Source organism: Geotrypetes seraphini, chromosome 1, assembly GCF_902459505.1.
Source record: "Geotrypetes seraphini chromosome 1, aGeoSer1.1, whole genome shotgun sequence".
Classification (NCBI taxonomy): domain Eukaryota; kingdom Metazoa; phylum Chordata; class Amphibia; order Gymnophiona; family Dermophiidae; genus Geotrypetes; species Geotrypetes seraphini.
This window is the reverse complement of record NC_047084.1, coordinates 474,104,810-474,118,429: the sequence shown is the minus strand read 5'-3', so window position 1 is coordinate 474,118,429 and position 13,620 is coordinate 474,104,810. Positions and strand designations below refer to the sequence as shown.

The 13,620-nt window shown below is 43.1% G+C and overlaps 1 protein-coding gene across 1 annotated transcript in view; it reads left to right on the top strand.

Annotated features, from left to right (window-relative positions):
• The window catches only part of FAM189A2 (family with sequence similarity 189 member A2), a 76,622-nt gene extending 63,790 nt beyond the window's left edge, over positions 1-12,832 (top strand). The window contains exons 10-11 of the mRNA XM_033924782.1: positions 7,686-7,975; positions 12,140-12,832. Of these exons, the coding sequence (XP_033780673.1) occupies positions 7,686-7,975; positions 12,140-12,343 (494 nt within the window). The 3' untranslated portion in view covers positions 12,344-12,832. The remainder of the gene's footprint in view (positions 1-7,685; positions 7,976-12,139) is intronic.
• Positions 12,833-13,620: the final 788 nt, after the last annotated feature.

Here is a 13,620-nt window from a genome sequence, read left to right as displayed (position 1 = left end):
TTGTTAAGCAATTCAGCCTTTTCATTTCTCCCCTTTCACTTTTGAGTCTCACAATGCCACGTTTGCACTTCTTCCTGTCACTGATATATCTAAAAAAATGTTTTGTTTCCCTGTTTTACTGTCAGCTATTTTTCTTCCATTTGTATCTTTGCTTTTTTGATTACTCGACCAGACTCTCTTAACTTTTCCTGATATTCTTGCCTGTCTTCCTCTTTCTGCAATATTTTGTAGTGTATGAAAACTGACCTCTTATTCCTTACCTTCTCAGCTTTTACTTTTGAGAACCAAAGCAACCTTCTTTTCCTCACAAAAAGGTTTGTTGTCCTTACAATAACTCCTTTCAGTTTTGCCCACTTCATTTCTACTCCTTCCAGACAATTCCTCCATGCAAACATAGTTGGTTTTGGGTTTTTAAAAAAATTATTTATTTATCAATTTTAGATTAAACATATCAAGTATAAACTTGTACAGAAAGCAGGATCTAAACATAGGAGAAAAGAAAAAGAATTATTCCATATAATATATTGAAAAGAACAAATTATTAGCTTAGTCCCCAGCTCAAGTCCACCTTTGATTAGATCCAAGATGTATTTAATGAACTAAAGGAAAATTTAAATAAAACATAGGCTAGATTAAACTGAACACAGGAAAAAATCACTTTTTTCTCATATTTGGGCTTTAGCTCTTATCCTTTTCTTTTTTCATATGTGACAAAGAGAGAAACGTAGACAGTTGGAAGGGTTCAAAAAAGACAAACTTTTGTGAAGAATAATGCACTACACATTTACATGGGTGACACAAATAGAAAGTCACCCCAAGGGCTAATACTCCAGATTTTAACAACAGAAATTCTCTATGACGCTTTTGGGTATTCCTAGCCTAATCAGGATACATTTGTACTTTCAAACCCCAAAATTCTTTTTGTCTATTTTTAAAGAATAGTCTTAGCAGAAAGATTTTATCTAGTGCCAAGGATACCTTTAAGAGCAATGTTGCAGGTACCGCCAGATCATTTTCAGACATCTCTAACATTGCAGAAACATTCGTTATCTCTTGTTGAGTTTGAGGACTATTAGGCAAATAGACTTGTGAGAATGGAGGTATAACCTCCTCTGTAACTTCCAAAACTTCCATTATATATATCTTCAACATTTCCCTAGGGGTTACCGTAGGGAAGTTTACTAGTCTCAAGTTATTATTTCTTGAAATATTCTCTAGAAATTCTACTTTTCTCCTGAGATTTATGTTGTCTTTGATAATAGTTTCTTGAACTTGTTTGGTAATGTTCTGATTAATATTGTCCATAACTGATTTAAAACCAGTCAATTCAGTTTTTAATTTCTCAATTTAACTTGTCTAAATCTTTATTTTCTCTTCTATCTGCTGGAAATGTGGGTTTATCGATTTAGGAAGATTGGCAACTAGGTCTCAAATCGTGTCTAAAGTAACCTCCTGGGGTTTCTGTAATTGAGAAATTCAGAGTTTAATACTTGTTTCCTCACCAACTGGCTCAGTCTCTCGTCGTTTGCCCTCCTCGATTCTGCCAGCTCCTTCCGCTGTCTCTTCCTCGGTATCCAGACTTGAACTCTCCTGCAAATGCAGGGAGTCTAGCTCCAAGTTCCCCTCAGTATTCCTTCTGACCTCCGGTGCAAGGAGAGCTCCTATTTCCGGAAGCTTTTCCGCCTGTGGGGAGCTGGTAATCCGGGGAATAGGAGCTAGTATCGGGGCTAAGGGTGGTTTCAAGGTCCAAGGTGATCGCTTCCGTACCGTTCACACGGAGCGTCTCCAGGGGGGAAGTCCTGAGTTGCTGTGAAGTTCCCTGCATCCACCGCAGGAGCTCCTCAATGTTACCCAAAGTGGCCGCTCCAGAGTTCCGTGAGATCGTAGTAGAGCTCCTTCCTCTCTGCTTGGGCATTTTGAATTCAAGGAAAGGAAGAAAAGAACCCGTGTAAAGAGGTGCTCCAAATTGTGGCATTCAACCAAACTAGTCAGCAGCCATCTTGCAGTTTTTTAAACATCTAGAACCTTTACTTTTGAATGAGCCCTCTCTATCCCCAACTTAATATTAAACCATACCATACAGTGATCACTAGATGCCAGCATCTTCCTGTGTTCCTTTTTTTCTTCCTTATCTGATTTAGCAGCTCTTTTCTTCCCTTTCCTGAGCCAGCCAACCCACCATCTTCCCCCATCCCATTCCAGTACCTCCCCTCTTTTCTCCATCTTAATAAGCCGGAATGGTGTAGAAGTCCCTCAGGGAATCAGCCTGCAGGGTGCTAGAACTAAGCTTATGGTTTTGAGAAAACTAATATCCGATGCCTGCTGGCCTCATGTAATCCTGTATTTATACTGGCCTGCAATAATACAGCATCACATGCTTTCCCATAGAAATAAAAGGAGGTTTCCTATCACCCTACTCCCTCCATGATCACTATCTTCCATTCTTAGCTGCCATCAGCCCTGCCTTCTGCTGCGGTACCGTTAAACTGGACGGCAAAAACAAAGACCGAAGCCGCGGGACTTTTCCTTATGCCTGCATCGCTCTAAGTTCTGCTGCTCTCAATCCCGCCCCTCAAAAACAGGAAGTCACTTCAGAGGGGGGCGGGATCAAGAGCGGCAGAACTTAGAACGATGCAGGCAAGAGGAAAAGTTTCACGGCTTCTGTCTTCATTTTAGCTGTCTGGTTTAGCGGTACCGACACAGCCAAAGGCAGGGCTGATGGCTGCTAAGTGAGCTGCCTGGATTGAGGGTCCCCCCTTGCCACACCCTAACGCCGGCCCTGAGAATAGGGAGGGTGGTCCGGACCCAGCAGGCCCCCCTGAGCATTTTGGGCCCTAGGCCTGTGCCTTCTGGGCTTACCCTTTAATCCAGCCTTAGATGACCATCATCGGATAATAGTCAACAGGCTTGATGAGTCTTGGCAATCTCTCCATAACATCTTGGGTTTTGGCACCAGGCAGACAGCATACCTCGTGGGACATCAAGTCTGGTCTGTAAATGGATGCTTCTGTACTCCTCAGAAGGGAATTGCCAACCACCACTACCTTACACCTCCTAGTGGTCATGGATCCAGCAATTTGGGGGATTTCAAGCTTTGAACCTTCCTCTCCCTGGGAGCTCTCATCTCCTCCACTTCCAGGGCAGCATACCGGTTCTTCAGTTCAAGGGCAGGTACCAGTCTTGCAGGGTTCCATAATCTGAGTCCAGCTGTCTTTCCCACTGCTAGAAATCTTTGATGCCTCATGAACCATTTCATTGATATACCTCTCTTTCTCACAGATGCTTCTCAGTCTTGCCACCTCCTCTCTCAGTTCCTTTACTTCCTTTATGAGGGATTCAAGCTGAAGACAGCTTGCACATGGAACCACTCCCTCTGCCTGGGTAACATTTTCTGTCTGCACAGAGGCAGAAGCTGTATCCTGAGCAGCAGCTTTGGTGACACAATGTTTCCCAGCCATACTGTGGTTGCAGAAGTACTTGTACCTGGAAGAAAAAAGAAAGAGCAGAAAAATCCTACCAAAGCAATGCCATTTTCCTGGGTGGCTGAAGAACCAAAAAAGCTCTGCCTTGGGGTAGGTGGGAGGAAATTAATCTCAAGGGTCACCTGTGGAGTCTTATCTCTAAGAAAGTCATCAGAGTTCAGTCTCAAACTAAGAGGCTGAAACCATCCAGAGGTCTTTCCTCAAGAAGCACTTTTCAGTTAGGGCGAGATGATTCACACCCCCATGAAGTATAGTGCACTTGGCCTGACTTAACAGTTTTCCAGACCTCTCTCCCACTTACTACTCCCCAAAATCTCAAAAAGTTCCTAAACAGAGATAGATAAAAGTCAACGAAAATCTGTATACCAGCTTGGAATGATAATGATCGATCAAAGAATATTTGTAAACACAAGCTCTTACTACTGGAAAAATAGTGTAGTAGCACATAATGGATGTTTGGGACAAGCAAACATAAAACGTTCTTTTAAAGATACCTTGTCATGAACCATGCTCTTTTGAGCAACTGTCGGCCTTCACCCAGTTTCTAGTTTAAAAGTTGCTCTATCTCCTTTTTAAATGTTGATGCCAGCAGCCTGGTTCCACCCTGATTAAGGTGGAGCCCATCTTTACGGAATAGGCTCCCCCTTCTCCAGTATGTTGCCCAGTTCCTAACAAATCTAAAACCCTCCTCCCTGCACCATTGCCTTATCCATGCATTGAGACTCTGGAGCTCTTCCTGTCTCTTGGGTCCTGTGCATGGAATAGGGAGCATTTCTGAAAATGCTACCCTGGAGGGTCTGGATTATAACTGCCTACCTGAGCCTAAATTTGACTTTCAGAACCTCCCTACCACATTTCCCTATGTCATTGGAACCCACATGTACCAAGACAGCAGGTTCCTCCTCAGCACTCTCTAAAATCTTATCTAGGTGATGTGTGAGGTCTACCCACTTCGCACTAGGCAGGCAAGTAACCGAGCGATCCTCATGTCCATTGGCCACCTAGGTATCTACATACATAATCTCCCACTATAATGGCCATCCTAACGCTTCCCTCCTGGGCAGAAGCCCTTGGAGCCACATCCTCGGTGTGAGAGGACATTGCATCCTCTTGTGGGCAGGTCCTGGCTACAGGATTGCTTCCTACTTCATCAGGATTATGTGCTCCTTTAAGAAGATCTCCTTCCTCCGAGGCAGCACACAGGCTCACAGACTGGAGGTGGGAATTTTGTACAGCATCCCTGTAGGTCTCCTCTATGTACCTCTCTCTCCCTCAGCTCCTCCAAGTCTGCTATTCTAGACACAAGAGATTGGACTCATTCCCTGAGTGCTAGGAGCTATTTGCACTAAGCGTACACGTAAGATCTCTCACCAACTGGAAGATAATCAAACATGTGACACTCAGGTCAAAAGACTGAATAGCCCCCATCTTGCTGCTGAACTGCTAACTGCATCTTAATATTGATGATTTCTTTAAGTTGCTATGGGAGTTGGAATATGTATTCTATGTTCCCCTAAGATTGCTAGTTATATGAGTGTGTTAGGTTATGGCAATGTTTAATTTTTATTATTATTTTGTAATGTAGTTGGTATGTTACCCTCCAAAGATTTCTTAGACTAATTCTTCAGAGCTAATTATAGCCAATTACTTTTTTAGCTTTCCAATTGGTTCTAGGAACTATAAATCAGAGATCAGGCTATGGGTGGATGGGAGTTAAACACTAAAAAAGACTTTCTTCAACTGCTGTCTGTGCCTTAATCTGATTTTATCTTATACTCTGAAATGCAATCTAAAATACCAATCTAGACTAAAACACTTTTTATATGAAAAACCAAACAGACTCTTTGCAGATTACCATATATACTCGAATATAAGTTGAGACCCCCATTTTTCCTCCCAAAAAGGAAGAAAAATGGTTGATTTGAATATAAGATGGGGGCTTAATATTCAAGTGCCCTGCCAGGATCTGCACCCAGTGTCTCCTCTCTCACGCCCTCCCCTGCCAGGTTCTGCACTCAGCCCCCTTCCCTCCCTGCCCTGCAAGGCTCTGCACTCAGTCCCCTTCCCTACCAGGCTCTGAACCAAGCCCCCTTTCCTGCCAAGCTCTGAACTCAGCCCCCCCCCCCCCACTTCCTGCCAGGTGCTATACCCTGTCCCCCCTCCCTGCCAGGCTCTACACCCTGTCCCACCTTCCTTCCCTATACCCTATTCCCACCAAAAAGAGCCAACCTCATCAGTGATGTCACAGTGGCTTGATTATCCTGTACTCCCCTCTGCCCTCCAACCCAGCCAGCAGATTAACCGTTCCCCTTAACTGATGATATTCATTGGCACTTAACGACAGATGATTGTTTATTTTTATTGAAATCACCTAGTGGTAGGCTGGGACAGGAGGGATCCCTCCTGTCCCAGCCAATATTAAAAGTTACCACCCCCCTCTCCCTCCCTCTGTCTGTCCATTGCGTACCTTTTCCTTGGTAGTCAAACGGTGTATCCTGTGCTGAACCCCTGCTGCCGATTTCGAAGCTAGCAGCCAGTGGCGCACCCGGACTGGCATGTAAAAGCGAGCTTTTTGAGCTCCTGCACCGCTCCCTGAATGGCTATGTGAGAACTGGCGGCAGCCTGTCAAAGAGCAGTGCAGGGCCGGCCGGGAGCTTGAAAAGCTCATTTCTGCGTGCCGGCCCGAATGCGCCATTGAATGTGAGATCAGCAGGAGGGGTTTAGCGTGGGATACACCACTGGACCACCAGGGAAAAGGTACGCAACAGACGGAGGGAGGGTGGTAATTGTTAGTGTCAGCCAGAACAGGAGATGGGAGGGATCTCTCCTGCCCCGGCCTAAGAGCAGGCCTGCAGGAAGTCTGGGAGGGTGTTGGGTGGTCACTGGGTGATATAGGACGAGACCCCCATTTTTAGGCCATTTTCTTTGGCCCCAAAATCTCATCCTATATTCAAGTACTAGTGTTAAAGCCCGTTGCATTAATGGGTGCTAGAAAGCAGCCTCCTTTCCCTCTCTGCCTCCAGTTCCTCCCTGACTGTCTCTCTGTGGCCCCCCTTCTGTCTTCCCGCCCCCCCCAAGCAAAACTGTCTGCCTCCCAGCACACCCTTCCCCCAAAGCAGCCCCCTTTCCCTCCCATCCGACCCTCCCTTCCCGCGGTGTGGCCGGCTCCCTTAGTCCCTTGCCGCCCCTTCCCGCGGTCCCAACAAACATCCTGACTCCAGCAGCGGCCGCAGCACTCTAAACACGCTGCTTCGCGGCCTTCTACTGGCCTGATTTGCTCTGCCATGTCGGGCCTTTGTCTCATCTGCCTATCTTTTGCGAGATCAGGAAATATACAGACTTTTGAACCTAAAAATAAAGAAAATCAGTATAACAAGGGCCAGCATGCTGATGCTACTACTCAGAAGTTTAAATCTATTGCTTAGGTGACAACAGTGCTAAGTAAGATTTTTGGGCACATTAAGTTTGTAAACTCTTGTTCCTGCTTCCTCTTTTAAAATATTCATTCAGTATGCCTCTCTTTTTATCCCTCATCCAACTTTACTGTCTTACCCAACTTTTCAATTATCCAACCACCTGTCTCTCCCATTTACGTCAGTTAGTCGAAACTCTATTGTACTTAATAAATAATAAGTATATATGATTAAGTGGTGAAAATTTTTAGGTCAGATGAATAGGGATATCAGTTGTGTGCAGGGAGAGCTGTTCTAACTTTAACTGCCAAGGTAGCCATGTATTGGTCTGAATAACAGCTGGTATATGATTGGCTCTCGGGGACCACTTTAACCTGAATATTTAATGCCAGTGTCCGGACATGGCCCAGTATTGAATATCTGGGTTCAGCCGAGCCCATGGCTGTAAATGAACATAAATATTTAAATAAATATTTTCACCTGTATCTTGTTTTTCACAATCAGCAGGATTGATCAGACACATAGGTCTTCAGAGAGTTGTATTCTTTTTTGAGCTGTGCAGCTAAGGACAGGAGAGACCACTGCGTATAAGGACCCTATATGCTGAGAATTTTTTACTTATTTTTGAGCTCTGGGAAAGCTATTCCATTCTGGTAGGGTCAGATAATGTCAACCACTTGTATGCCTGATCAAGCTTGCTATACATAAAAAAAAAACCATCTTGTTACAGTTGAGAAACATCGCTTTTCAGACTTTATTATCTAATCCTATCTATTTTCTTCCCCCGTAGGGCCAATATTAAGCTGTGAAGCTGCTACTCAAACAGAGCTAAGGCCACAGCTGGCTGCTGTCACCTTGAGGAAAGCCCTGAGAACCAGAGCTGCCAAATCGAGGCCTCGCTCTTTGGTGGATTATAAATCATACATGGATACTAAACTACTAGTAGCAAGATTTCTAGAGGAGTCTTCCTGCAGTATGACACCTGATATACAGGAACTGGTGGAAAATATCAAGTCTGTTCTGAAATCAGATGAAGAACATATGGATGAAGCCATTATGAGTGCCAGCTTTCTGGAGCAGGTAATTCAGTTCATTTTAAGGCTGTGATCAAAGCCAAACAAAGATAAAACATAAACCTTCATACTGGGATTGGAGATGATGATGAGGTTCTGAAACATGATCCAGGTCATACAGTAATTCATGAGTACATTGATATCATATCATTGTATTCTAGTACAACAGACACTCTATTCCTGAAATCAATTTCTATTCCTGTAGTCAACCTCTTCTCGCAAGAACTTTTGTAGGGAGTTTCATTTGCATTATATAAGAACATAAGAATAGCCTTACTGGGTCAGACCAATGGTCCACCTAGCCCAGTATCCCGTCTTCACAGAAACCAATCCAAGTCACAAGTACCTGGCAAAAACTCAAATAGTAGCAGCATTCCATGCTACCAATCCAGAGCAAGTCAAAACATGCACAGGGAAAAGGTATAAATATACCACTGATATTAAAATAGGGAGTGAAAGATATTTGTTTGTAGTCCAAGAACACTACCCTAATTGTGCTTTTGTAATTATTCAGCAATGCTATACATATGTGAAGATTAGCTCAGAGACATGGAGGGGTACCACGGAAGGAAAACCCCCCTAATCCACCTCACCACCCAATCATTGCTAGATCTTCCATACTTTTAAGTATAAATTGGTGCGAAATTAATACCAAATTAGTGCAATGGAATTCAAAAAATTCTTAACTTGTTTGAAATATTTAAGAGAATAAAACAAAAAACTTAGCTAAAGCTTGGTTTCTTGGGTTTCAGTGTGAACACATTTCGTGCTACTGCTTCAGGAAACCAAACAGCTCGGAAAACAGCCACACTGGAAAGAATGCTTAGGTGGCAGTAGGTGATTTATATCTAAACAAAGTGAATCAGAAAACAATAGATTAGACTATATTACTAAAGGAAAATCATGCCAACATAATAAAATATAGTATATAATATAAATATGTGATAGGCATTTCAAACACTGGTTACCTGCATATGAGAGATGTAAAAAACGTGAAGCATGTGATGACATATGTGCTAATCTCCTATCAGAGTGGGATCCACACTTAATCAGAAAGAATAAGGACAAAGAAAATGCTTCCCCTATGTCTGTCTCAACAGCAGACTATGAACTTTTCCTCTAGGAACTTGTCCAAACCTTTTTATAAAACTAGCTACGTTAACCGCTTTTACCACATCTTCTGGCAACATGTTCTAGAGCTTAACTATTCTCTGAGTGAAAAAATATTTCCTCCTATTGGATTTAAAAGTATTACTCTGTAACTTCATTGACTTCCCCTAGTCTTTGTAAATCTTGATGCAGTAAAAAATTGGAACAAAGACAGCTGAAGGGAGATATGATTGAAGTCTACAAAATCCTGAATGGAGTAGAACAGATACAAGTGGATCGAATTTTCGCTCCGTCAGCAATTAAAGACTAGGGGACACTTGATGAAGTTACACGGAAATACTTTTAAAACCAATAGGAGGAAATTTTTTTTCACTCGGAGAATAGTTAAGCGCTGTAATGCATTGCCAGAGGATGTGGTAAGAGCGGATAGCGTAGCTGGTTTTAAGAAAGGTTTGGACAAGTTCCTGGAGGAAAAGTCCATAGTCTGTTATTGAGAAAGACACGGGGGAAGCAACTGCCTGCCCTGTATTGGTAGCATGGAATATTGCTACACCTTGGGTTTTGGCCAGGTACTAGTGACCTGGATTGGCCACCGTGAGATTGGGCTACTAGACTTGATGGACCATTGGTCTGACCCAGTAAGGCTATTCTTATGTTTTTATGAAAGGTTTGGTAGCTTATGTTCTTATGTACCGATTCTACACCACTCAGGATTTTGTAGACTTCAATCATATCTCCCCTCAGCCGTCTCTTTTCCAAGCTGAAGAGCCCTAATGTCTTTAGTCTTTCCTCATACAAGAGGAGTTCCATCCCCTTTATCATCTTGATCACCCTTCTTTGAACCATTTCTAGTGCCACTGTATCTTTTTTGAGATAAGGAGACCAGAACTGAACACAGTACTCAAGGTGATGTTGCATTCTTCTTGCTCCTCCTCCCTTAACTCTGGGCTGTCCTTCAACTCCCCAGTTGTTTTCCTACAAGCAAGACAATAGGAGATTGTCTTTTCTGCTTGTGTTTCTTTTTATTTAATTTGATTTTTCTTTATCATCTCTCCAGACCGGCACAGAAATGATGATTAATAGCTCACCATGACCAATAGGTGGAGACTGAGACACAAACTTTGGCTGTAGTACAAGTGGGCTGTGCAGTCCAAAGTACAATCAGTCTGCTCTGTCTCCAGCAGGTGGAGGTGGTAAGCCTGGTTTAGTGTAGGGCTGTTGGATTTTGTTTAAATTGGCCTTCTTGTCCCCGCTTGTTGTGCCAGATTGAGCTTGGAGAGACCCTTTCGGGGGTCCATCTGACCTCAGGGGTGCTACACTCAATGGGTTGAGTTCCTCCCTCCATTTCCCCCCACCTCCCCAAATTTTTATTGTAGAGGTGCCTCAGCTGTAAGTCATGCCACCGATACCTGCAAGGCATATAGCTTTGAGAGCCAGTGGGATTTGTTCAATTGTAAATTAAAGTTATAATGAAAAAAAAAAATCCTGAGGCAGTGCCGGTCTGAAGGGAAGCCTTCAGTTTACTTTAATTGGTTTTTTTTATTGCTAACCAGTACTAAGCAATTTTAAAGGGAAAAAGTGCTCGTTGTGCTCCAGGTGCACGGTTGATGCAGCCATCTCAAAATCCTCGCTGCTTCAGGTGCCGGCAAGCAGGGTTCCCCTTTGCACATGTATCACAAGTTGACAGAAGGCAGTGGGGAAGCTCGGGCTTCCCCTACCGCTCACACAGGGATTTCCCAAGCAGCCAGACAGGGAAAGGAGGTTTCCCTTACAGCTAATAGTGCTGGGGACTCCCTTACCACTGCTGCTAGCTTGCCTGCTTTAGCAGCTGGGGCGGTTCAGACCTCTTTGCCGTTACAGGCCTCAGGGGAGTTTTTTCAGCGGGTTTTGGCGGGAAGCTCCTCCATATTGTCTGCATCCTCAGGTGACCTTCCCCCTGTATTGGAGAGACAGGGGCAGGTTTCTGCTTGGTCTCCTGCTTTGGCAGTGAGTCCTGCTGTGCCGCCAGGGGGGTTTTCCATAGATTTTGTTTTGGCCTTGTGCCAGGCTTACCTTCAGGTGACTGGGGGTCCTGTTTCCTCCCTGGGGTTTTCAGAAGGTTTCGCCTTCTACATCCACCCTCATTCAGCTCCCCTCAGTGCCGGTTCCGACCCAGTTCCCCATGTCTTTGTCCAGGCAGCCGAGGGTCTTGTGGGATGAAGATTTTTTGATTGGGGATGTGGATACACCTGATGGGGACATGTATCCCCAAGATCCTCTTGGGGAGGACAGATCCCTGGCCAAAATGAGGGGTCCATCTGGGCTCTTCAGTCGGGGCTCAGTTTCTATGGAGAATCCAGAGTGCTTTGGTCTTATGGCATGACTCTTTGAGCACACGTCCCTAACTCATAAGGGTTACTCAGAGGGTGACTCTCCTTAGAGCAAAGAAACCTTCGACGTTTTCAGCTTATGATAAGACCTGGAAGGCTTTCCATCTGTCGTGTGCCAAGGAACAGGTAGTGCCTTGTCAGGCACCAATTCCGGTGATCCTGGCATACCTTGGGTTTTTTATGTTAATTATTGTTCTTTTGTCATGAGTTAGAAGAACAGAAATGTACTCTGGGGAAGTTCCCCTTGCCCCTCCTTCTCCTTTCTTCTTTATTTCTTTGGTATTAACTGAAGAAGGAGCTATTCTCCACTGGTGAAGGGAAAGAGTTGAAAGATATGAGTGACATCCTTTTGCAAAGTTCACAACTAAGGGAAGACAACAGCCTAGTAGCAAAAGCAGCACGATCTTTGAAATTTATTGCTGGAGGATGTGATAAGAGGTAATAAAATAACCAGGCATTAAAAAGGCTTAGACAAGTTTTTTGAAGACGGATCCAATTAGCTTAGCCAAGCAGGCATGGAGATTACCACTTCTTGTGTCTGGGAATGAACAACTGAGATCTTCTCAGTAAGATCTAAGTTCAAGGACATAGAGTTCAGGATGCTAGGCTTGATAGAACATGTTCAGTATGTCTTCAACATAAAACAATTTACAATATTTGTTTTTTATGTCTTGTGTACTCTTTTAATCAAGGTGATGATGCCTCCGCAGCAAACCACTGCAAAAGCACATACATTGCCATCTCGAAGATACCCTGGCCTACTCCACTTGGACAGTTGTGGCGATCTCAGTACTTTCACCACTGCTGAAAGGCAAAGAAAAAGGAGGAGAAGCCATAGGGTGGAACAGGAAAGACCTCACAGTCTCATTGGAGTTGTGCGAGAAACTGTCCTCTGACGTGGACCTGACAGTCAAGCAAGTGAAATGGAGCTGCTATAGTCAAGAATGCATTCAAAGGCTTTATGGAAAATTACAATTGGAAATTTAAAAATAAGGCATTATTCTTTAAATGCTTCCTGTTGTGTCCCACAGAAAACTTTAAACATTAACTTTACAACCAGAATGTCTGTCTGCAGTGCTCAGATGCTATTTTTTTAACATCCAAGAGAGATGTATAAGGAGCATATTGCTTGATTTGGATGCATGCTTGCAAACTGCTGTTGCTTTTCTCCCCCCTCCCCCACCACATCCATTTACTTTTTCTTTTATGTTTTAGGAATTATCTGCCTTTTTGTGATTCTAGAGCCTGGCTCTATTTAACTTCACTTAATTCTGTTTTTACTGAGGAAATCATCTTTATACCAGAAATAGACCAGCTTAGCTCATATATAGCTCCCTATATTGTCATAGGAATATGCCTTCAAATAAACAGAAGGAAAGAGGGTATTTGCTGTTCATAAAAAGTTAGTAGCCTTATTTGGAATGATTTGTTTTCCTTAGAAAATTAACAGCTATAAATTCTCGAGGGTTGATTCCTACCTTTCATGATAAAAAGTCTGGAGTGGTCATAGAAAGGTACAGTATTGGTTCACACAGCAAGCATAAGAATCTGATTGGAGCTTTGATACATACCACTGTATTATTCTTGTGCAAAATAGAAATGGAGGTGTGGTCATACACTAGCTTTAGCATCATGCTTTCAAATGTATAAAATTGTTTTCAAACCCTAGAGTTCCATATAGGTTCTGATATTATCTTACTTTTAGATGGTGAATTGTAGGTGGTTGAACCCAAGCTTCTATATATATATTTTTTTTCTTTTTTTACTAAGACACACATTTGGAAATTACAGGGTGAAGGCCAGCTTCTGTAATAGTGCCCCTTTCTATAACAAACCATTGCAGTCAGATCAATGCGTAAGAACTAGTCAGTTTTATGCTTGTTAGAATTGATTAAAATTTGAGGTTATGTTTCATCACTAGTTGTGAGTCTCAACACTACAATTGTTAATTCTTCAAATATATGAGAGATTTTCTCCTTCTTTCCATCTGGAAGCTGCAAGACTGTGGCATGTTGCACAGAAAAAGCAACTATGAGATATGGCTTCTATCTCAGAGGTTGGCTCTGTGTTATCTTTTGAAAAAACTATGGTTTAAAATTTGTTGCAATTTGTTACAAAAAAGCCTCCAGAAACATTTCACACCCAAAATTTTTCTTGACTGTTAGGAAGGGAA